Source organism: Tilletiopsis washingtonensis (genome assembly GCF_003144115.1).
Source record: "Tilletiopsis washingtonensis strain MCA 4186 unplaced genomic scaffold FA09scaffold_16, whole genome shotgun sequence".
Classification (NCBI taxonomy): domain Eukaryota; kingdom Fungi; phylum Basidiomycota; class Exobasidiomycetes; order Entylomatales; genus Tilletiopsis; species Tilletiopsis washingtonensis.
Genome location: NW_020312013.1, coordinates 201,961 through 220,933, shown reverse-complemented (window position 1 = coordinate 220,933; position 18,973 = coordinate 201,961). Strand labels below are relative to the sequence as shown.

General features: G+C 68.8%; 9 protein-coding genes across 9 annotated transcripts; 5 read left to right on the top strand and 4 right to left on the bottom strand.

Annotated features, from left to right (window-relative positions):
- Nucleotides 1-9: 9 nt before the first annotated feature.
- FA09DRAFT_331117 (hypothetical protein) lies at nt 10-2,491 on the top strand. The gene is made up of 8 exons (XM_025742877.1): nt 10-101; nt 161-256; nt 453-746; nt 839-995; nt 1,229-1,448; nt 1,511-2,039; nt 2,102-2,138; nt 2,199-2,491. The coding sequence occupies exons 1-8, from the start codon at nt 60-62 to the stop codon at nt 2,432-2,434; spliced, it is 1,611 nt and encodes a 536-aa protein (XP_025596906.1). The 5' UTR covers nt 10-59; the 3' UTR covers nt 2,435-2,491.
- FA09DRAFT_343830 (hypothetical protein) lies at nt 2,429-4,538 on the bottom strand. The gene is made up of 10 exons (XM_025744620.1): nt 4,329-4,538; nt 4,164-4,226; nt 4,022-4,109; nt 3,789-3,965; nt 3,641-3,724; nt 3,507-3,586; nt 3,313-3,453; nt 3,044-3,259; nt 2,788-2,989; nt 2,429-2,727 (listed from the first exon to the last, which is right to left on the bottom strand). The coding sequence occupies exons 1-10, from the start codon at nt 4,466-4,468 to the stop codon at nt 2,545-2,547; spliced, it is 1,374 nt and encodes a 457-aa protein (XP_025596905.1). The 5' UTR covers nt 4,469-4,538; the 3' UTR covers nt 2,429-2,544.
- A 2,252-nt stretch (nt 4,539-6,790) lies between these two features.
- On the top strand, nt 6,791-9,271 carry FA09DRAFT_334828 (hypothetical protein; the record flags this gene model as incomplete). Its single annotated transcript, XM_025743747.1, has 1 exon — nt 6,791-9,271. One exon carries the CDS (start codon nt 6,791-6,793, stop codon nt 9,269-9,271), a length of 2,481 nt encoding a protein of 826 aa, XP_025596904.1.
- A 39-nt stretch (nt 9,272-9,310) lies between these two features.
- FA09DRAFT_79902 (hypothetical protein) lies at nt 9,311-10,190 on the bottom strand. The gene has a single exon (XM_025745835.1). The coding sequence runs from the start codon at nt 9,955-9,957 to the stop codon at nt 9,349-9,351; it is 609 nt and encodes a 202-aa protein (XP_025596903.1). The 5' UTR covers nt 9,958-10,190; the 3' UTR covers nt 9,311-9,348.
- Nucleotides 10,191-10,247: 57 nt separating this feature from the next.
- FA09DRAFT_331114 (hypothetical protein) lies at nt 10,248-10,777 on the top strand. Its single transcript, XM_025742876.1, has one exon. It carries the CDS (start codon nt 10,529-10,531, stop codon nt 10,742-10,744), a length of 216 nt encoding a protein of 71 aa, XP_025596902.1. The 5' UTR covers nt 10,248-10,528; the 3' UTR covers nt 10,745-10,777.
- A 498-nt stretch (nt 10,778-11,275) lies between these two features.
- On the top strand, nt 11,276-15,007 carry FA09DRAFT_331112 (hypothetical protein). Its single transcript, XM_025742875.1, has 3 exons — nt 11,276-11,834; nt 11,953-12,059; nt 12,231-15,007. Exons 1-3 carry the CDS (start codon nt 11,676-11,678, stop codon nt 14,581-14,583), a joined length of 2,619 nt encoding a protein of 872 aa, XP_025596901.1. The 5' UTR covers nt 11,276-11,675; the 3' UTR covers nt 14,584-15,007.
- FA09DRAFT_331111 (hypothetical protein) lies at nt 14,939-16,213 on the bottom strand. The gene is made up of 2 exons (XM_025742874.1): nt 15,345-16,213; nt 14,939-15,229 (listed from the first exon to the last, which is right to left on the bottom strand). The coding sequence occupies exons 1-2, from the start codon at nt 15,975-15,977 to the stop codon at nt 15,026-15,028; spliced, it is 837 nt and encodes a 278-aa protein (XP_025596900.1). The 5' UTR covers nt 15,978-16,213; the 3' UTR covers nt 14,939-15,025.
- FA09DRAFT_339989 (ankyrin) lies at nt 16,200-17,057 on the top strand (the record flags this gene model as incomplete). The annotated part of the gene is made up of 2 exons (XM_025744275.1): nt 16,200-16,407; nt 16,594-17,057. The coding sequence occupies 2 exons, from the start codon at nt 16,200-16,202 to the stop codon at nt 17,055-17,057; spliced, it is 672 nt and encodes a 223-aa protein (XP_025596899.1).
- Nucleotides 17,058-17,102: 45 nt separating this feature from the next.
- Nucleotides 17,103-18,904, bottom strand: FA09DRAFT_326087 (FAD dependent oxidoreductase; the record flags this gene model as incomplete). Its single annotated transcript, XM_025741192.1, has 3 exons — nt 17,103-17,644; nt 17,697-18,467; nt 18,532-18,904. 3 exons carry the CDS (start codon nt 18,902-18,904, stop codon nt 17,103-17,105), a joined length of 1,686 nt encoding a protein of 561 aa, XP_025596898.1.
- Between the last annotated feature and the right edge of the window lie 69 nt (nt 18,905-18,973).

Here is an 18,973-nt window from a genome sequence, read left to right as displayed (position 1 = left end):
TCTCGACCACGTCCATTCCCTCGCACTCTACGATTGGCGGCCTCGCAGCAACAGCAGCCATGTCGTCGTCAGCTGCATCGGAGACGGCGCCAGACGTGCGCGTGAGTTGCCGTCAGCTGCAGCAGCAGCAGCGGATCGCCGACTGAATCGTCGTCCACAGAGCCTCGCCGCACTGCTGCAGGAAACGATTGCGTCGAACAAGCTGTCGGCATCGCGGGTCGAGCGGGTGCGCGCGGCGGCACTGCCGCTCTATGCAGTGAGTGTGCCGGCGGGTGGTATGGCTTTCGGCAAGTGGCTGCGGGCGATGAGCGGGAGACAATAGCAGCGGCCTCTTGCGCTCTCGCATGGTCTGCCTTGTACTTGCTGAGAGCGACAGGAAGCTCCGAAGAGCCTGAGGAGCTAGCCGCAAACGTGAGCCGCGCCGAGACATCGACTGACGCGACGTAACCTAGCACCCGTCGCAGCTGGAAGAGTGCATCATGAATGCGCATCGCCAGGCCACCTCGTCCACGAGCGTCTCATCACTCTACCTCGTCGACGCAGTGTGCGGCCAAGCTCGCAGTCTTGCTAAGCGGAAGCGCGAGTGCCTGGAGGCCAGCAAGGAGGGCGCATCTGCCGAGTCGGCGGCAGACGGCAGCGGCAAGGTGGCCTCTGCAGGAGACGCACAGCGCTTCCTTGATCGCATGGACAGCAGGGTGGAGGAGGTGGCGCTGCGCACGCTCAAGATCGTCAGGCCGGAGCAGAGGGTGCGTCAATGCTCGCTTGGCGGACCACAAAAGATGCGCTGACGTCTGATCATGCTCTGCCTTTGTCCTTGCGTGCTGCTCTCGCGCTGCAGGAGAAGGTGTTCAAGATCATCGACATCTGGCACAAGTCAGGCACGTTCAAGTCTGCGACGCTCAGGGCCGTGCGGACGCGTGCCAAGATCGAAGAGACGAAGCTGCTCGAGCGCGAGTCGGACCGCGCAGCGCAGCGCAAGGAGAGAGCGAGCCAACGTCAGTATGCGTGTCCCCGCCTAGCGTCGGCGAGAAGGAGGAGTGCGTGCGTCGATGAAATGAACTGCCCACTGCCGAGGGACTCTGGTCCTGCGGCACGGCGCGTATGTTGCTCGCTAGATTCCCGTCCGGTCTTGCGTACCCTGTACTTGACACACACTGAAATGCATCTCCTTTACCCTGCATGCTCGTGTTCCCGACCGGTGGCCGTCACCTACCACGCACCAACACAGCGGACGAGAGCGCCTCGAGCAAGGCCGAGAATGGCAATGCGCCAGCGAAGGAGCCGCTCACGGGTCTGCCGTCGCATCTCCGCGCTCTGCTGGACAGCGGCTCGGCCAGTGCATCACCAGTGCGGTCCGAGGCAAGCGACGAGCGCGAGCGCGCCGACTCGCCAGGCGCGCTGGCACTCATGGGCGCCGAGGTGCCGCCGCCTCAGAAGCCAGATGCTGGGTGAGTGAGACCGTGCGCCGCGCATCTACTCGATCACTGAGTGCACTCTCATCCAAACGCAGCAGCGCCGTGCCTTTGACCTCTGTGGCGCCTCCAGCCGGCGGTCTCAACGCCGCGCTTGCGCTGATACAGCAACTGTCCTCGTCTGGCCTCTTGCTGTCACAAACGCCGGCCGCGGGCAGCGCAAGTGCCGCCGCCGCAACCACGTCTGGCTCGCATGTGCCTACACGGCTGCCGCCAGGGAGCAGCCTGCAGAGCCCGCCTCTTGGCGCGCAGCCACCTCAGCTTGCGTCGCCCGCATCAGGTCCGCCTCCGTCTGGCCCACTCCCCACTCAGATGCCAGGTCGGGCGCCGCCAATGCCGTCTCTGGCTTCCTCCTGGGCGTCACAAACAGCAGCTGCGCCACCTGGCGTCAAGCGTGCTGCAGAAGAGAGTGCAGACGCAGAGAGCAGCAAGCGCTCCCGGCCCGCACCGGGCGGAGTGCAGCCGGACCCGAGCGTGGGCGACATGTCGACGTGGAACATGGCCACGTTCTTCCCGACGCCCGACGCGCTTACGGAGCTGGCGCAGCGCTGGTACAACTCCTTTCAAGTGTGTCGACTGGAGAGATGCTGCATGCTGCACCTGTGCTGACCGGCTCACTCGCCCTGCAGCAAATGCCCAGCCAGCCCGAGATGTTCGCGTGGCTCGGTGAGCTGCTTCTCCGGAGGTGCACTGACGCTGTGCGCTGACCACACTCCCCTGCTGCAGCGCAGATGAACATGCAGATGCAGATGCAGATGCAGATGCAAGCGCAAGCAGCGAGCCAGGCGCAGATGGGCGGGGGCGGCGGCGGCGGCTGGGGCGCAGGCTGGGGCGCAGCAAGTCCGCCAGCGCAGATGCCGCAGAACTCGTGGCAGCCGGAGGGAGCAGGCGCGCCGGGCGGCTGGCAAGGATCGCCGCCGCAGCAGGCGCCGACGTGGTCTCCGCCGCCTCCTGGCCCTTAGGCCCACTCGCGACCCCAGCATGTACTCTAGCCGTAGCACATAATCGTACCTTGTCACCCATCGGCCGCCTGACGTCGTGGCGGTGCCGTCTGGTATATGTGCATTTGCCGCTACCGCTTGAGCCCCGGTGGCGGCACGCCGCGCATCGGCGGCCCAGGCCCCATTCTCCGCCCTGCCGGCGCCTCTGGCCGACTCGGCGCCTCTGTCCGACTCTGCACGAGGCCGGCTTTCCTGATGCGCGTGCGCTCCTCTGACTTCCACGCTCGGCGCATCTCCTGCTCGGCGCCGACCAGCTGCAGAGGGGGAGTTCAGTCAGCAGACGCTGCCACACTTCAGCCTGCGCTCGTGCTTACCTCGTCCTCCTCGACGCCGTCCTCGATCGATGTGATGATCTTCTGCACGATGGTGTGGTGATTGCCGTCGTGCTTGTCGTCGCGCACCCGATGCAGCCGCCAGCCTGGCGTCGGTTCGCCGTCCGCGGAAAGCGGGCCGCCTTTGAGGTCCCACGAGACCTCGACGACGACATCGTCGAACTGCTGGCCGCTCGCCTTCATCCTAGACAGACCGGTCAGCAAGGGCAGTGCACATGGGGATACATCAGCCACGCACTGCTCCCACTCATCGTCCTCCACGTGCAGCCAGTCAAAGTACTCGTAGCCGTCGGACGTCGAGCCGCGCTCCCGGCCGACGAACTGGTCCAGAGCGAAGAAGGGCTTGGCAGACAGGTCTGGCACATTGCCGCGCGGATCAACGGCCAGGTCTGGCGGAAAGCGCAGGCGCAGCTTGAAGTCGATGGTGTTTTCGTACGGCGGCTTCCACTTGATGCTGATGGACATCCGATGAGCGCACGTCCCGACGCGCCTGACGCACACACTCACATCTTGGAGTCTGTGCCGCAGGTGTAGCCGCTGGTGATGCATGTGAAGATCAGGCCGTCGTTGCCGTGCTCGAGCCGCGGTATCCGGTCCTTGAGCACCGCTTGAATGCCGTAGCCGAGGTCCATCGTCTTGACGAAGATTCTGCATGACCGTGTCAGCACGAGGCATCGCTGGGCGCTCTCACGTCCACGCACTCGAAGTCCATATCGCGCGCTCGCTGTGGGTTCTCTCGCATGAAGTCGACAAAGGGCTTGTACACGTACGCTTGCAGCCGCTGCGAGCCTGGGTCAGCGCTGCAGAGAGCGCGGTCTGTCTGGGGGCAACTCACGCCGTAGCGCTTCTCGAGCGTGCGCGAGGCCATGTTCTGGCCGTCGATGACGAGCGCATCGAAGAGGAGCAGCCGCAGCTTGCGCTGCAGATACGTGCCTCCTATCAGCCATGCAGAGCCTTCTATCAAGAGGGACACTGCCACTCACGCGTCCGTCCTTCAGCGTGTCCCACACCAGCTCTCCATCCAGCACCGTCTCATGCAGCGCCTTCCAGCGGCTGCCGATGTCCTGCACGATGCGGTCCTCGGGCTTGCCGCGCGGCTTCTCAAAGTGCGGAAAGAAGAGAGCGCGGCTCTGCTCGCGATAGATGTTCTTGCGATCGATCTGGCAAGGCGTTCGAGTCGGCAAGAGCAAGAGCGAGCTCCTTGCGCGGCACTCACGAGAAAGACCTCTTGCCGATGCGCAAACTTGTTCCATGCGATCAGGACAAGCACACGCTGCCCATCTGACTTCTCACAGACCCAGAAGCTGCGCGTCATGCGTCAACGGCAGCACGCGCATCACCGGAGCAGCCACACGCACTCTTCTGTGAGAAGCAGGTCGAGCGAGGCCTTGGTGAACGAGACGGGCTGTGCGCCGGGGAAGCTGTGGAGCGCCCGCGTCAGACGGGCCGCTGAGCCGCCGCTGGCGTCTATCGCCGCTGTTGGAGGCACAGCGATGTGCGTCCTCGGCGCCGCAGACACGCACCGAGTATGCTGCAGCTGGCACAGCTTGGCGACGTGCGCCTTGAGGCTCTCGCTGCGCTGCTCGTCGACGCGCGCGCCGGGCACGTCGGGCACGGCCTGAGGCACGCTGCCCGAGGGCCCTGGCAGCGAGGTGGCTGGCATGTGCGCGGACGGTGCGCGTGTGCAGACGCTGCTGAGAAAGAGAAGAGGTGGGCAGGGGCAGGGATGAGGGTGTGGAGAAGAGCTGCCAGACCGCCTCGGGCTGCACGGACGACACCGAAGCGCGGGTGCGAGTGAGGCGTGGGAACACCGCGGCGCCCGCGGACACGAACGCGAGCGAGCGCCGCCTTCTCGCTCCGTCCCGACCTTCGCAGCCAGCCGTCGCTTCTTCGCCGGGTCGGAACGCAGGTACACGGCACACGTGGGGTGCTCCTGGCTGCAGCATAATGTAGAGAGACCCTCAAACTAGGTCTCAGAGGCTGGCTGCAGGGACATTGCCCACTGCTGGGCGCCGCAGTGTTGCTCTGCGGCTCGTCCATCACAGCGTGGGAGCAGCTCTTCCCGCCGTCAAGCAGGCTGTTGGCTTGTCTGCGCCTCGATTGCCGCTGATGTGTTGTCTACATCGAGCTGAATCGAGCTGATGCACACGCCGCACGTCGGACAGAGCTCGGGCCAAGGCGATTGGGTCTCCTGGTAGGGCCGCTGGCATGGCCCGTTCGGACGCGGCCACCTCGTGTGCTCGATGCTCCTGCCGGCCCCGAGCGGTGCTGCGTCGTTGCTGCTGCCCACCGCAGCACCTCGCCGCCTCGCCGCTGCCGGCGACCCTGGGCGCTTCGATCAACGGAGCTCGTTGTACCACGGCCATGGCACATCCTGCATGCCGTTCTGCGAGACCTGTCAGCATGCAGCCGCGAGCCAGCAGTCGCGAGCATCGAGGTGCCGCCATGGGCTGCTGCGGCTGGAGAGAGCAAGCACAAGCTGCAAGTGCCGCACACCCGCGGAGGCGTCGTCGAGAGCCCGCGAGACAAGAGGCGCAACGGGCGCGGCGCCCAGCCTCCGAGGCGCGCAGCAGCAGATGCAGAGGCCGGGCGCCGACACCGTGCCTGCATCTGCACCTGGTGAGGCATGGGCAGCATGCGGCCGCACGCAGCGGCGCAGAAGCGGAGCGAGGCTCCGCAGCCGTGTTGCTGCAGCGTCGCCTCGGATCGGGCGCACCACAGCTGCCACACACTGCTCTTCTGCCTCGACGCCTCGGTCTCACCACTCGTCGCATGCGGCGCAGAGCAAGATGCGACGCTGGCGGCGCACACTGCCCAGATGCCTCATCACGGGCGAAGCAGGCGTGGCTTTCGGCGCGCGCGCCCGCCGCCGGCTCTCGGGCCGCGGCGCGAGAGCAGTCACCGCGGTGCATCCAGCGCGCGCTGCATCTTGCTGGGCGCTGGGCGGGCACGCGGCCAGTCTGTGCGCGCTGGGCTGAGGCCCATCCGCCGCGGCGCCTCGAGTTGGAGCCGCATGCGGTCTCATCCATCTCGCAGGCGTCGCCGCGCTCCGCTGCTCAGCTCCCCTCCGCCGCCGCACCACCTGCCTTCCCCGGCGTGGGCGGTGAGACAGCCGCAGCATGCGCCCGACGCCGCACCGCTGCACGCCTCGTGCTCGACCAGCGGCTGCTCCCAGGGCTTCCACTGGCAGAAGCAGCGTGCGGCCGCGGCGCTCCGCCACAAAGACCGCCGCTCGCGCTAGACGCATGCGCTGCGGCTTGCCGACGCCGCCTGGGCCCAGCAGCGAGCGCCGCCGCCGCCGCCTCCACCGTTCTGACAGATGCAGCGAGCGAGCATCAGCGTGCGGCGGCTGCGGCCGCCTGGCGAGCGATCGTTAAGCTCGCACGGACGGCGCTTCAACCGGGGCCGCCGGGCTTCCAATTGAAACAGCTGCGGACAGACGGACGCGGATGAGCATGCCCGGCGCGTGTTCACCGCCGCCATCAGGAGATGGTCTCGCAGTCCTCGCCGAGCCTCTCATAAGGCATCGTGTCCAGCCCGAGCTCGCTGCACCCCCAAGATCTGACCCCACCCATACACGCTCAAGTCACGCATCCTCACCCGTGCCCGTCTCTACTTCGCATCCATCCACCAACCTCGACCTCGCCCCACACCCGCCCCGCCGGCCATGTCCGGCTACCCGCAGATGCGCCAGCTCGTGGCCGCAGGGTCCACCTCGCAGGCGCACCTCGTGCAGTCCGACGACGAGGAGTACGACGAGCCGCCGTCCGGCTCGCAGACGCCGCGCACGCCCTACTCGACCGGCGGCCACTCGGTGCTCAGCCACGGCGCGCCGCTGACGGAGCTCGACGGCGAGGCGTCGCAGCTCGGCTTCGGCCCCGCCAGCACGTCCTACCACAGCTCCGGCTCGCGGTCACAGTCGCACTCGACGCCTGGCTCGAACCAGGAGAAGGTCTCGCTGCAGCGCCAGGATGCCTACCTCATCATGGCCGAGACGCTCTTCCGCACCGGACAGCGTGAGCGCCTCTTCTCCGACAATCCCGCGATCTGGAACGGCGTGGCGCTGCGTCTCGAGAAGAACCGCTACGTCTCGTGTCCGTCGGCCGACCCGCGGCTAGTGCCGTGGCTGCAGAGCCTGTGCCTGCTCAACTGCGAGGCGTCCATCTCGATGACGAGCACCGTCGTCGCCGGCATCTGCTCGACGCTGCCGCGCTTCGCCACGGAGGTTGTCCTGACCACCGTCGACCGCGTGCAGGTCGTCGAGTCGATCGAGGAGCTGGCCACCTGCCGCAAGGCACAGGGCGCCTGCTTCGTCCGCAAGGAGAACCGTCTCATCATCTTCGCCGACAAGGTGCACGACCTGATGCCCGCGACGCGCAACATGGAGGCCAAGATGGTCAAGTACGTGTGGGAGCGCGCCACGGGCCAGGCGGCGCCGGCGCTCGGCAACATGAGCTCGTCGGCGTCGACCAAGGCGCGCAGCCTCAACGAGAAGGGCGAGGAGATCGAGGACGGCCACATGACGCCTGACCTCGAGGACGGCGCGGACATCCCGGAGCGCTCGACGAACCTACAGGCGCCGCTGGCGCACGGCCTCGCGCTCGGCCTCAACTGCCTCATCATCAGCCTCATGCTGCGCACGCTCATCATGGAGAGCCTCGTCGACGGCAACTGGATGCGCATGGTCATCTTCAGCGCCGCGCCCTTCCTCTTTCCCATCACGCTCTTCTTCTGCGACAACATCATCCAGAACATCTTCCTCGTCATTGCGCCCATCCGGCACATGTCGCTCAACTCGCGCTACTACTCGGGCGTGGCGCCGCGCCGCATCACGGGCGTGCTGCCGCACGTGACGATCCAGATGCCCGTGTACAAGGAGTCGCTTGAGTCGGTGCTCATCCCCACGATCGAGTCGCTCAAGGCGGCCATCAGCACGTACGAGCTGCAGGGCGGCACCGCCGAGATTCTCGTCAGCGAGGACGGCCTGCAGGTCGTCGACGAGGTGGAGCGCGCCGCGCGGCTCGACTACTACGACCGCAACCAGATCGCCTGGGTCGCGCGCCCGCCGCACAACAGCGACGGCTACATGCGTGCCGGCCGCTTCAAGAAGGCCTCGAACCTCAACTTCACGTGCGAGATCTCGCTGGCCGTCGAGCGCATGCTCACCGAGGAGCGCCCCGTCGACGCCGACACGCTCGAGAGCTGGTCGTACGCCGACGAGGCGTCGTTCTACCAGTGGTGCCTCGAGCGCGCCGTGCAGGAGACGCATCCCAAGGCCGAGGCGGCTGGCAACGTGCGCATCGGCGAGCTCATCCTCATCATCGACTGCGACACGCGTGTGCCCGAGGACTGCTTCCTCGACGCCGTCTCGGAGCTGCACCAGAGCCCCGACGTGGCGATCCTGCAGCACTGCTCCGGCGTCATGCTCGTGACGAAGGACAACTACTTTGAGCGCTGCATCGGCTTCTTTACGCGCTGCATCAACTTTGCCATCTCGTACACGGTCGCCGCCGGCGACGTGGCGCCGTTCATGGGCCACAACGCGTTCCTGCGCTGGTCGGCCATCCAGGAGGCGGCCTTCATCGACCCCGCCGACGGTAAGCGCAAGGTGTGGTGCGAGACGACCGTGTCCGAGGACTTTGACCTGTCGCTGCGCGTGCTGCTCAAGGGCTACATCACACGCTGGGCCACGTACTCGAACAACGGCTTCGAGGAGGGCGTCTCGCTCACCGCCGAGGACGAGCTGAACCGCTGGCAGAAGTACGCCTTCGGCTGCTCGGAGCTCGTCTTCAAGCCGATCTGGAAGTGGTACAAGGGCCCGCTGACGGGCATCTACTCGCGCTACATGTGGTCCTCGGCCGTGCCGACGCACGCCAAGTGCTCCGCCTCGTCGTACATCTTCTCCTACTACGCCATCGCCTCGGCCTTGCCCATCTCGATTCTCAGCTACTGCCTCTCCGGCTGGCTGCTGCCCGAGCTCGACCTGGCCTACCTGCCGTCGTGGAACGTGCTCTTCGCCGTGCTCATCGTCTTCTCCGCCGCGGGCAACCTGGCGACGATCATTGCCAAGTTCCGCGCGACGCGCCAGGGCCTGCTCGAGGCCTTCTTCGAGCACATCGTCTGGCTGCCGGCGCTCTGTGTCTTCTTCTCGGGCATCTCGTACAGCGTGCTCATGGCCATCTTTGCGCACCCGCTCGGCATCAACATGACGTGGGGCTCGACGCTCAAGGATCTCGAGGAGAGCAACTTCTTCGTCGAGGTGCCCGGCATCTTCCGGCGCCAGTGGCGCCCCTTCCTGCTCTGCGGCAGCGTCATTGCCGGCGTCATCGTGTGCACCACGTCGGCCGTGCCGCTCATCTGGCGCGTCACCGACCCGCTCATCATCTTCCCCTGCGTCTGGGCCTGCGCCATGCACATTCTCTATCCCATCGCCCTCAACCCGGCCCTGCTGCGCTTCTCCTTCTGAGGGAGGGCGCCTGCTCCTGCTGCTGCTGCTGCGCCCCCGCTGTATACTAGCTAGACTGTCACCACACACAACGTCATCTAATCGTCACTCTTGCACCATCTCACTGACTGTCTGTCGCACTCGAGACGAGCCATGGGCAGGTGCGACTGAGGCGCGGGAGCGGCAGCGAGCTGTCGGCGACTCTCGAGGCGAGCACGCGGCCGGGTCGAGCAGCGCAAGCAGCGAGCCCTCGTGCTGCGCGCTGCGGCCTGTGGTGGGACGACGGCGACTTGCGGCATGTGCGGGTGGGTGAGTGGGTCTGCTCGCGCGAGCAAGAGCGGGGTCCCGATGCCGGCCCCGCTGCAGAGCGGGACGCGCGACGTGGCTGCGGGCTTCTCTCTGCCCTTCGCCACTAAGACTATGCAGTGCCCTGCTTCCTCGCCCAGAATCGCGTGGTGGAGCTGCGTACTGGCGGACCATGACACTGGCTGACGGCGCTCGGTCTGGGTGCCGATGCGTCGGGACTGCACGCTTTGCAAGAGCAGCGAGGAAGCTGCAACTCTGACTAGTGCTGACGGCAGCGGCGAGACGGCGGCACGCGCCGAGCAAGCGCCGCACCACCGAGCATGCTCCGGCGCGCCCGCCAGGAGCGTCGTCTCAGAACCTCGGCGCCTGCGCGCGAGGGCCACCTTCAGCCTCGAGCACATAGACGCCGTACAGCATGAGAGCTCGCTCAATGCTGTCTGCGACGTCAGGCCAGCTGCAGGGCAGGATCAAGGTGCAGAGCGCTCCGACTCACACGCAGCAGAGGCAGAGCTCGGCGGAGCATCGTCCATCCGCGGCGGTGCGGGCGTGCGGCGCGCTCTCGCTCGAACCGCTCGCTCGAACTCGCCCGCGCAGACTCGCTCGGCGCCCTGCAGCTGCTGGCATCGGCTCGGCAGGAGCAGCGCCTCGCGTTGCATGCTGTGGTCATCCGCATCAGCCCACTGAGATCGTCCCATGCCGCCGCTGCGGCCTTGCTGTCGACCAAGCTGCGTCTCTTGGCTGGCGCGCCACGGACCGGCCTCGGACCGGCCAGCGGCTCACAGCTCTTAGGCTGCTCCCAGCCGCTTCAGGGGCGTGCCGCTCACTGTTCCTCTGCCGTGGGCCCACCTGATCACCACAGGGGTGCCTTTAGAGACGCCGCTGGCGGCTGATGCCCCTTTGGCGCTCTATGGCCGACGCCTCAGGGGACAAGCAGCAGGCAGCAGCAGGCAGGCGGCGTGCGCGGTGCCTAGGATGCCGCGCTGTGGCGGCGCGCTGACAGCTCGCCCCTGCTCCTGTGCTGCCGCTGCCGCTGGCGGACACGGCAACGCAGACGCAGCTGGCTCTTCTCTGACCCACAGCTCTGGTCCTCTTCTCGAGGAGGCCAAGGCGCAAGAGATGAGATGCTTGCGGCGTCCTTGTCCGCAGAAGCGGGGTGCAGAGGCACGCGCTCACCCATCGCCGGCCTGATCGCCCCGCGCCCGCGTGGGGCTGCCGCTGCAAGAAGAGCCGAGGCAGAGGGCAGGGTGCAGCGCTGCTGCGCGCGTGCCCGCCTTTGCTTGAGCACGCCAGCCGCCAGCGAGGTGCTGTCTGCGCCGCCGCGGACGGTCCCGCACGGCCAACTTGTTCGCTGCATGCTCTCACTGCCAGCACCACCTTGTGAGGCGGTGTCCGTCGCGCCGCCCCTGGAAGCGAAGCGAAGTGAAGCGCCAGATATGCCCACGGAAGACGGCCCGGCGACACCTTCGGCCGGCGGCGGCGGCGCGCGCAGGACAGCGAAGGCGGCGGCGGCTGTCACCGTTGGCTGGCTCTCTCTCTGCGCGTGCCGCGGCTCGGGTGTGCGCGGCGGCCTTCGGTGGCAGAGGGCGAGGGCGAGGCTGGCGGCCTGCTGCTCGGCTCTCGCGCGCGCCAGATCGCACGCCGCGCGCCGTGCGCGGACACAGCGCCGGCCTGCCGCCTCGCCTGTCGCGCGCTCTATCGCGCGTGGCTGGCGAGCCCGAGCCCACACGGCCGCTGCTCGCGGCTCCATCTCTGGCTTCCGACGTCCAGCACCGCCAGTCCATCCCTGCCGCCGACGACCACCTCGCCATCCTCGTTCCCCGCAGCCCGTCGCTGCCTCTAGACGAGCCGTCTCGCGCCCGCCCAGCCGCCCATCGCTGCTGCTGCCGCCGCTGTTGCTGCTGCTGCGCGCGCTCCCGCTCCGTGCAGCCCCGCCGCGTGCCCCGCTCGCTCGCTGCTCGCTGCTTCCTGCGCCTGCCTATCCTATCCTATCCTGCGCGCCACGCCCCGGAGCTACTCCATCGCCGGCCCTCTTGGCCTGCCGCGGCGCCTGCGCCGTCTGTCCCTGCGCCCCTTGGCTGCGTGCCTCGCTCTCCGCCGCTAGGCGCCCCGCTCGCCCGGCATGATGTCCGCGCCCGCGCCGTATCCGGCCGTGCAGTCGCACGCGCCGGCGCCCGACGATGCGCAGATCATTAACAAGACGCCGTCGATCTGCGTCGACTACCTCAGCCACAACTGGCGGGAAGAGGACGTGTGGAGCAGCTGGAAGGCCATGACCAAGGTGAGCCGCGCGATGAAGGCGCGATGCCGCGGCTCGCGCTGCGCCACGCACGCACGCGCGTGCTGGCAGCGCTGGGATCTGTTTGCCCCGCGGCGCTGACGCCTTGTCCCTTCTGCAGCGCAAGAACGAGATCGCAAATGGCGTGCGCCTGGAGAATGCAGGCTGGCGGACATGGGCCAAGCAGCGCGGCAAGCTGAAGACGATCAGCCCCGAGACGCTCAACTGGTGAGTGTGCAGCGCACGGTGCTGATTGGGTGAGGCGTGGCGCAGCGTGGCGAGACGCTATCCTGGCGAAGCGAGCCTGCTGTATGCCGCAGATATGCGAAGTGCACGTACGAGCTGCTTGAGTGCAGACCCGCTGCGCGACATGCACTAATCTCATCTCTTCCCGCGCAGGCTGAAGGACAGCGACGTGACGTGGCTCTACGGCCCGCTGCACGAGCACGCTGATCCGGTGCCGCCGCCCAAGATTGCCTCGGCGCGCGAGCGTCTCGGCCTCGACGTGACGTCGCGCACGCGCTCCATCCTCAAGCACCGCACCATTTCGGAGATGCTCACGACGCCCGGGCGGAGTGCCTCTGACAACATGCCGCAGAGCAACGACGCCTCGCGGGAAGGGTCGGATGATGAGAATGAGGCACATGCGCAGGGCTCCAGCGACGGCGTGGGCACGCCGGGCGCCAGCGCGCGCAACTCGCCGACGGGCGGGCGCAGTGCGTCGCTCTTCTCGGTGCGCAGCGACACGAACCTCGTGGCGCGCAAGAGCAAGACGGGCGGCAGCCCGCCGGCGAGCGTGCGCCTGCTCAACCATCCGTCGCTAGAGCGCGCGGACAGCGGGCAGACGGAGGAGCGGCGGCACATCAGCTTCAACCAGCGCGTCGACCAGTGCATCTCGATTGACGTGCCGGAGGAGGACGAGGACGATGACGACGACGAGGATGATGACTACTCGGACGACGACTACGGCGGCGCCTCGTCGTCGTCCTCGTCGCGCGGCGCCAACGGGCGCAGCTCGGACCCCGACACGGCGGAGTCCGACGACGAGGTGCTGACGATGAAGTCGAGCCCGCGCGCCAGCGCCACGTGGCCGTTGCCGATGGTCTCGAGCCGCGGCTCCAGCCCGGGCCTCGAGCACCACACCATTGCCAAGCTGGCGCCGACGATGCTCAAGACGAGCGACGTGTACCCGCTGCCCTCTGCGCCCGTCGTGGACCCCACGGGCTTCTCCTCGAGCTGGAAGTCCGGCACGCCTTCGCGCGTCTCGAGCCAGCCGATCAACAGCTACGGCGGCACGTACGACCCGTCGCAGGGCGCAGGCGGCGGCGACGACTCGGCCACGCGCTACAGCCAGTGGGACGCTGACGATGACTTTGGCGGCGAGTTCGACTACTTCAACGGACCCGACGTCGCCAACGCGTACAGCGCCGCCGCCTCAGACGGCTACTCGCCGCCCAACACGTCCGCCGCCGACGCAGAGGCGGCGCACGCCAACGTCAAGCGCCTCGCAGCCGCGGCGGCTGCGCGCAATGGCGGCGCGCCGGTCACGCATGTCTCGCCGCCGCTCGAGACGCAGGCAGACGAGATCCTCGGCACGTCGCCATCGGCGTCCGGCACCTCGCCGGCGGCGCCTAAGTCCATCCTGAAGAGACGCAGCGCGCCGGCATTCGACGACGATGGCACAGCAGAGGACGCATCAGTAGACTCGAGCTCGGTTGCCGGCGCTGCCGCCTCGGGCGGCTCTTCCGACGCCGCATCCAGCTCGCCGGAGCTGCGCGGCGGCAGCGGGCCGGCGTCGCCCAAGACGGGCCGCGGCCGCCCGGCGCAGCGCCTGGGCAGCTCTGCCAGCTATGAGCGCATTCAGGACGCCACGCGGGGCTCATGCGGCCCGCCTGGCTCGGGCAGCGGGCGCTCGCGCACCAGCTCGAACAACTCGGCCGGCAGCGCCGCGGGCACCAGCCCGACGGCGACGTTTGACGCCAGCGCACAGCCCGTGGCCGTGCCCGGCTCGCAGCGCTCGTCGGAGCGGCGCGATTCGTTTCGCGGCCGCGCCGGCGACGGCTCGCGCGCCATGGGCTCGTCCGGATCGTACGCGCAGGCGGCGGCTCGGTTAGGCCAGGGCTCTGCCGCGGCCGAGGGCTACGGCTCCGACTCGGACGGGCGCGCATCGCTCGACTTTGCCAGCCCGACGTACCCGGCCAGCCCGCAGCTCGGCGACAAGGACGGCTCGGACGAGCGCGACTCGACGCTGTACGGCGCGTGGGCCGACGAGGCGCCGTCGTCGAGCCGCCGCACGAGCAAGTCGCCGTCGAAGAGCAAGGCCGGCAAGGCGCAGCCTGCCGCTGAGGAGGAGCCGCGGCTGAGCCTCGATGTCGACAACTTGCCGAGCAACAACCCCAACCTCAGCCCGCCGTCCAACCCGGGTGGCCCGACGCCGCTCAACACGCCGACGCTGGCACTGGCCAAGGCGCGCGGCCGCCGTCGCGGCGGCTCCAAGGACAGCGGCGACAGCGGCGCCGGCGCGCCGTCGAGCCCGACGGTGCCGCGGCGCACGTCGGCCACCGGCGCGCTGGTGGCGCCCAGCGGCGCAGACCGCGAGGCGGGCGTGCGCGTGCCGCTGGCGCACGACTATGTCGAGGAGGACGAGGGCGGCATCGTGGGCCGCGCCGTCGAGATGGTCAACACGGCGCGCGACCTCATCGGCGCGCTCTGGGGCGGCGGCGACCGCGGCGCCAGCTGGCGCCAAGGATAGCAGTCGGTCTGGCCGTGCCTCTTCTCCGCCCTCCACGCAGTCTTTCTGGATCGCAGTCAGTCTCTGATGCGCCTTGAGGCCTCGCCTGCCTCTTCCTGTGCGCATGCACCCTTCCCTCCTGCGCTCCCCTTCGCATGCGCGTCCTCTGCCGCCTCTGGTTCCTCATCATGTCATCTCCCACCTGCCCCTGTGCCGCTCAGTCTTCGCATCTCGTCCCCCTTCTACTCTCCTCGCGCGCAAGGGCTCTGCACACTGCGGCTCGTCTCACTTCGCCGTTCTTCCCCTCTTGCGCGCACTACACGTCTCGGCATCGCTCTCAGGCCCCCACCCTCTGAATGTGTCTCCATACAGCGACGGTGCGCCTCAGTTCTGGGCCCTTCCCTTTGCATCTTTCAAATCACATGCGCGCGCGCCTTGTACCCAGTGCCGAAGCGTGATATCGTCATTGAGCGCCCATCGCCAGGCTGATCTCGTCGACGCCGCCGCCTGTCCGCCCGCTGCCCGCGGCGGAGGCGCCAAAGAGTGCCGCGCCAGTGCGGGCGTCGGCGGCACTGCGCGACGCGAAGAGCTCGGCGCCGGAGCCGAGCGCATCGATGAGCAGCGGCAGCCGGCCGCTCGCCGAGCTGTCTGCCAGTGCTGGTTCGCGCTAGTGAGGACGCAAGAGTCAGCAGGGGGGCAGACAGGCAGGCAAGTGGGGGCCGCACATCGGCTGGCGGCAGGCGCTGCACATGCGCAGCACGCACTCTGCGCGCGGCACTCACTTTCCGCATCTTGTCGAGCTCCTCGCCAAAGTCCTCCGCCACCATCTCCATCCAGAAGCCGCGGAACGCCTTGGCGCGCTGTTCGCGCTCGGCCTCCTGGCGCGCCTCGTCCTCGAGACGCCTGGCCTCACGCTTGGCGCGCTCCTCCTCGCGCGTGCGCCGCGGTGCTGCGGCGGCCGTGGCGGCGACAGACGCCGGAAGCTCTGGCGGCGGCAAGTCTGGAAGCCGGGTCCGACCAGCGCGGCGCGGCTTGAGCTCATCGTCGGAGAAGCCGTCGAGCGAGGGCGTGGGCGAGGGCGAGAAGGCGCGCGGCCGCTGGCTGAACGCCGGCACGCTGCTGCTGGCGCCGGCAGCCGGCTGGAGCAACGACGGCCCCGGCGCCCGGCTGGAGCTGGCTGATGCGGCACTGCTGCTGCTGCTGCTGCTCGACGAGGTGGAGCTGGAGCTCGCGTCGCTGTCGCTGTCCGAGTCGACGTCCATGGGCGCGGCCGCGGCCGGCGCCGGCGCCGGCTCGGGCTCGCTGTCCGACGAGTCGGACGAGGATGAGGACGAGCTCGAGGCGTCGAGGGCGGCGGCGGTGCGCGCCTTGCGTGCGCGCTTGCGCTTCGGCTTGCCTGCTGCGCCGGGTGCCATGCTTGCTGAATGTGGTGTGGTGGTGAGAAGCGGCCGTCGTCGGTGCCGCGAGCGGCGCGCGACACGCGCTCGGCCGAGCAAAATTTGGGCGTGGCGGGCGGGCAGCGTAGGGCGCGCGGACACTGCTCGCCTGCCTGCTCCACCCGCCGCGCGCGAAGGTCTCAGCAGCGCGCGTACGTCGTGTCCACGCAGCCACCTCACTGCCCTCCGCACCACCACACCATGCGCACACCCACCGCCGACGAGATCGACGACGTCCTGTACAGCGCGCGCGCCGGCGACGTCGACGAGCTGCGCAGCGCACTCGCCGCCTTTGCCGCCGAGGGCGCGGCGCCGCTGAGCGACGCGCAGCTGGCGCAGGCGCTCGACGCGGCGGCAAACGAGACGGGCAACACGGCGCTGCTGTATGCGGCGGCCAACGGACACATGGGTGAGTGCCGAGCTGAGGTCGAGCTCTGCCACGCGGCTGTGGCGCCCGCTGCTCGGGGCACGCCAGCTGAGAGCACGGTGCCACGCTGGCGCCTCCCGCCGAGGCTTGCTGCTCGCGTCGGCACCACGTGCTCCGCGGCTGCCAGCCCGCCCAAGCCCGCGTCAGTGCTCACGCCATCACGCGCAGAGGTGCTCTCGTATCTGCTGCCCAAGCTCAAGCTCGACGCCGTGCTGCGCGCCAACGACGCCGGCAACACGGCCGTGCACTGGGCCGCGCTCAACGGGCACCTGCCGGCGGTGCAGGCCTTGGTGCAGCGCATCGAGGAGCTCTCGCCGCGGCCAGTCGAGAGTGGCGCGGGCGCAGACGAGGAGGAGGACGAGGAGAAGGCGGCGGAGCGGAGTCCGTGGGATGCGCGCAACAAGGCGGGGCGCGGCCCGATGAGCGAGGCGCAGATGGCGGGCAAGGAGGACGTCGTCAAGTGGCTGCTGGAGCGCATGATTGGCGGGCCCACGCCGGCGCCGAGCAAGGAGGAGGTCGGCGAGGACACGCCCGCTGCGCCTCAGCAGCCGGCCGCCGCCGCGCAGCCGGCACAGCAGGATGCGGCCGTCGATGCAGCGACAAACGGCGTGCAGGACGCAGAACTCAAGTAAATGCCTATACCTCATCCAAGCTCCATCTATTGGGGGGTGCGTGCATCAAGCCCAGCCGTCGAGGCCCGCGGCGTGGTCTACATTCTGCCGCTTAAGGACGCGCGTGCGGCGAGCGTCGGCCCAGACGCGGCGCGCCACGAGGTCGGCGACCAGCTCGCCGATGGCCAGGCTGCTCGTCAGGCCCGGGCTCTCGATGCCTGCCAGCGTAATCATGGCGCCCGACACGGTGCCGGGCGCCGCATCGGCCAGCGCCTCTTGCCAGATGCGCTGCTGCTCTAGCCGTGCACTGTCGTGCAGCAGCACGCCAAAGTCGCGGAACGCCGCGCCGGGCGGCACGAGCTTGGGCCGGATGCCGGCGTAGTCGGGCGCCAGGCCCTCGCGCTGCACGCCGGGCAGGTAGGAGCGGATCGCCTCGAGCATCTGGTCCAGACGTGCCTCCTGGGCACCCTGCTCGTGCGAGAAGGGCACGGGCGTGAGCGCCGGCAGGGAGCGGCTCCAGAAGTCGGCCGACGCAGAGGCGTCGGGAAAGAGCCACTCGGCATCGGGCCCGAAGCGCACGTTGCCGTCGAGGTCGAGCGTGAGGTGCGCTGCGCGCATGTCAATGCTGTGGACATGGACTAATGGGCCTCTGCGACTCACTGCCGAGCGACGTGTGCTTGTGTGCGTCGTTGCTGCCGGCCATGCCCGACGGCACGGGATAGATGAGGCGCGAGACGTTGCGTGCGCCCTCGCCCTTGTATGTGGCGTAGTTGCCTTTCATGTAGTACGCCGCCAGTGGCCGTTGCTCATCTGCGCCCTCGCCGCTTCCCGCAGCCGCCCAGTCGGCTGGCGCACTGCCAAAGTGGCCGTCGCGCAAGAGGCCGTTGAGCAGCGACGGCGCATTGAGGCCCGCGGCGTTGATGACGACGCGCGCCTTGAGCATGTCGACATGCTCGCTGTCGCCCGTCTGCGTCTGCACGATCCAGCCGCTCTCGTCTGCGCTGGCGCCGCGCTTGCTCGAGCCGCCAGCTGCGGGCACGACAGGGTCGATGCGCAGCACGCGCGTGCCGTACACGATCTCGGCACACTCGGCCTCGAGAATGTCGCGCTCGAAGCTGGCCATGAGCTCGTGCGACGAGACGATGCCCGTGCTGAGACTGTGCACTGCACAGCCGACATCAGGGCTCAGGTCCGGCTCCATCTCCCGCGCCTCGGCGCCGGAGACGAGCCGGATCTGCGGGCGGTGCGCCGCGGGCAGCGCATCGACGTGCGCGACCATCTTCTGCAGGTACCCCTGCGCACTCGCCGGCCCGACGACGAGCTTCGTCACCTGCTTGTGTGCGACGTTCTTTGCCGCACAGTACTCGTACATCAGGTCGCGGCCGCGCACGCACATGCGCGTCTTGAGCGAGTCGACGGGGTAGTACAGCCCTGGCAGGCAGCCCACGCCCCTCAGCCTCCACCTGTGACGCCGCAGCGCTCAGCATCCACTTACCGGCATGGATGACCTCGGAGTTGCGGCTGCTCGTCTCCTCGCCCGGGCGCGCATGGCGCTCGACGAGGTACGTGCTGCGCTCGGGCCAGCGGCGTGCCAGCTCGCGCGCGACGGCCAGGCCCACGACGCCGGCGCCGATGACGACGTGGTCCACCTCTGCCTCGGGCAGCGCGCCGGCCGCAGGCGCCGCGGCCAGCGTGCGGCCCTCGACGAGCGGATAGAGCGGCGCCGGTGCCGCGCTGCTCGCGGCTGCTGCAGCGTGCCGCTGCGCCGAGCTGTGCAGTGCGCGAAGGCGGCGCGGCGCCGCCTCGAGGCGCGCGGGCCGCAGCGGGCGCAGGCGCAGCGAGGCGGCGCACCGAGGGAAGCGCTGCATCGTGCCCGATGCCGTGGATGCTGCGGCAAGCAAGGGCGATGCGGAGAGGGCGCAGCTAAGGCGCCGGCG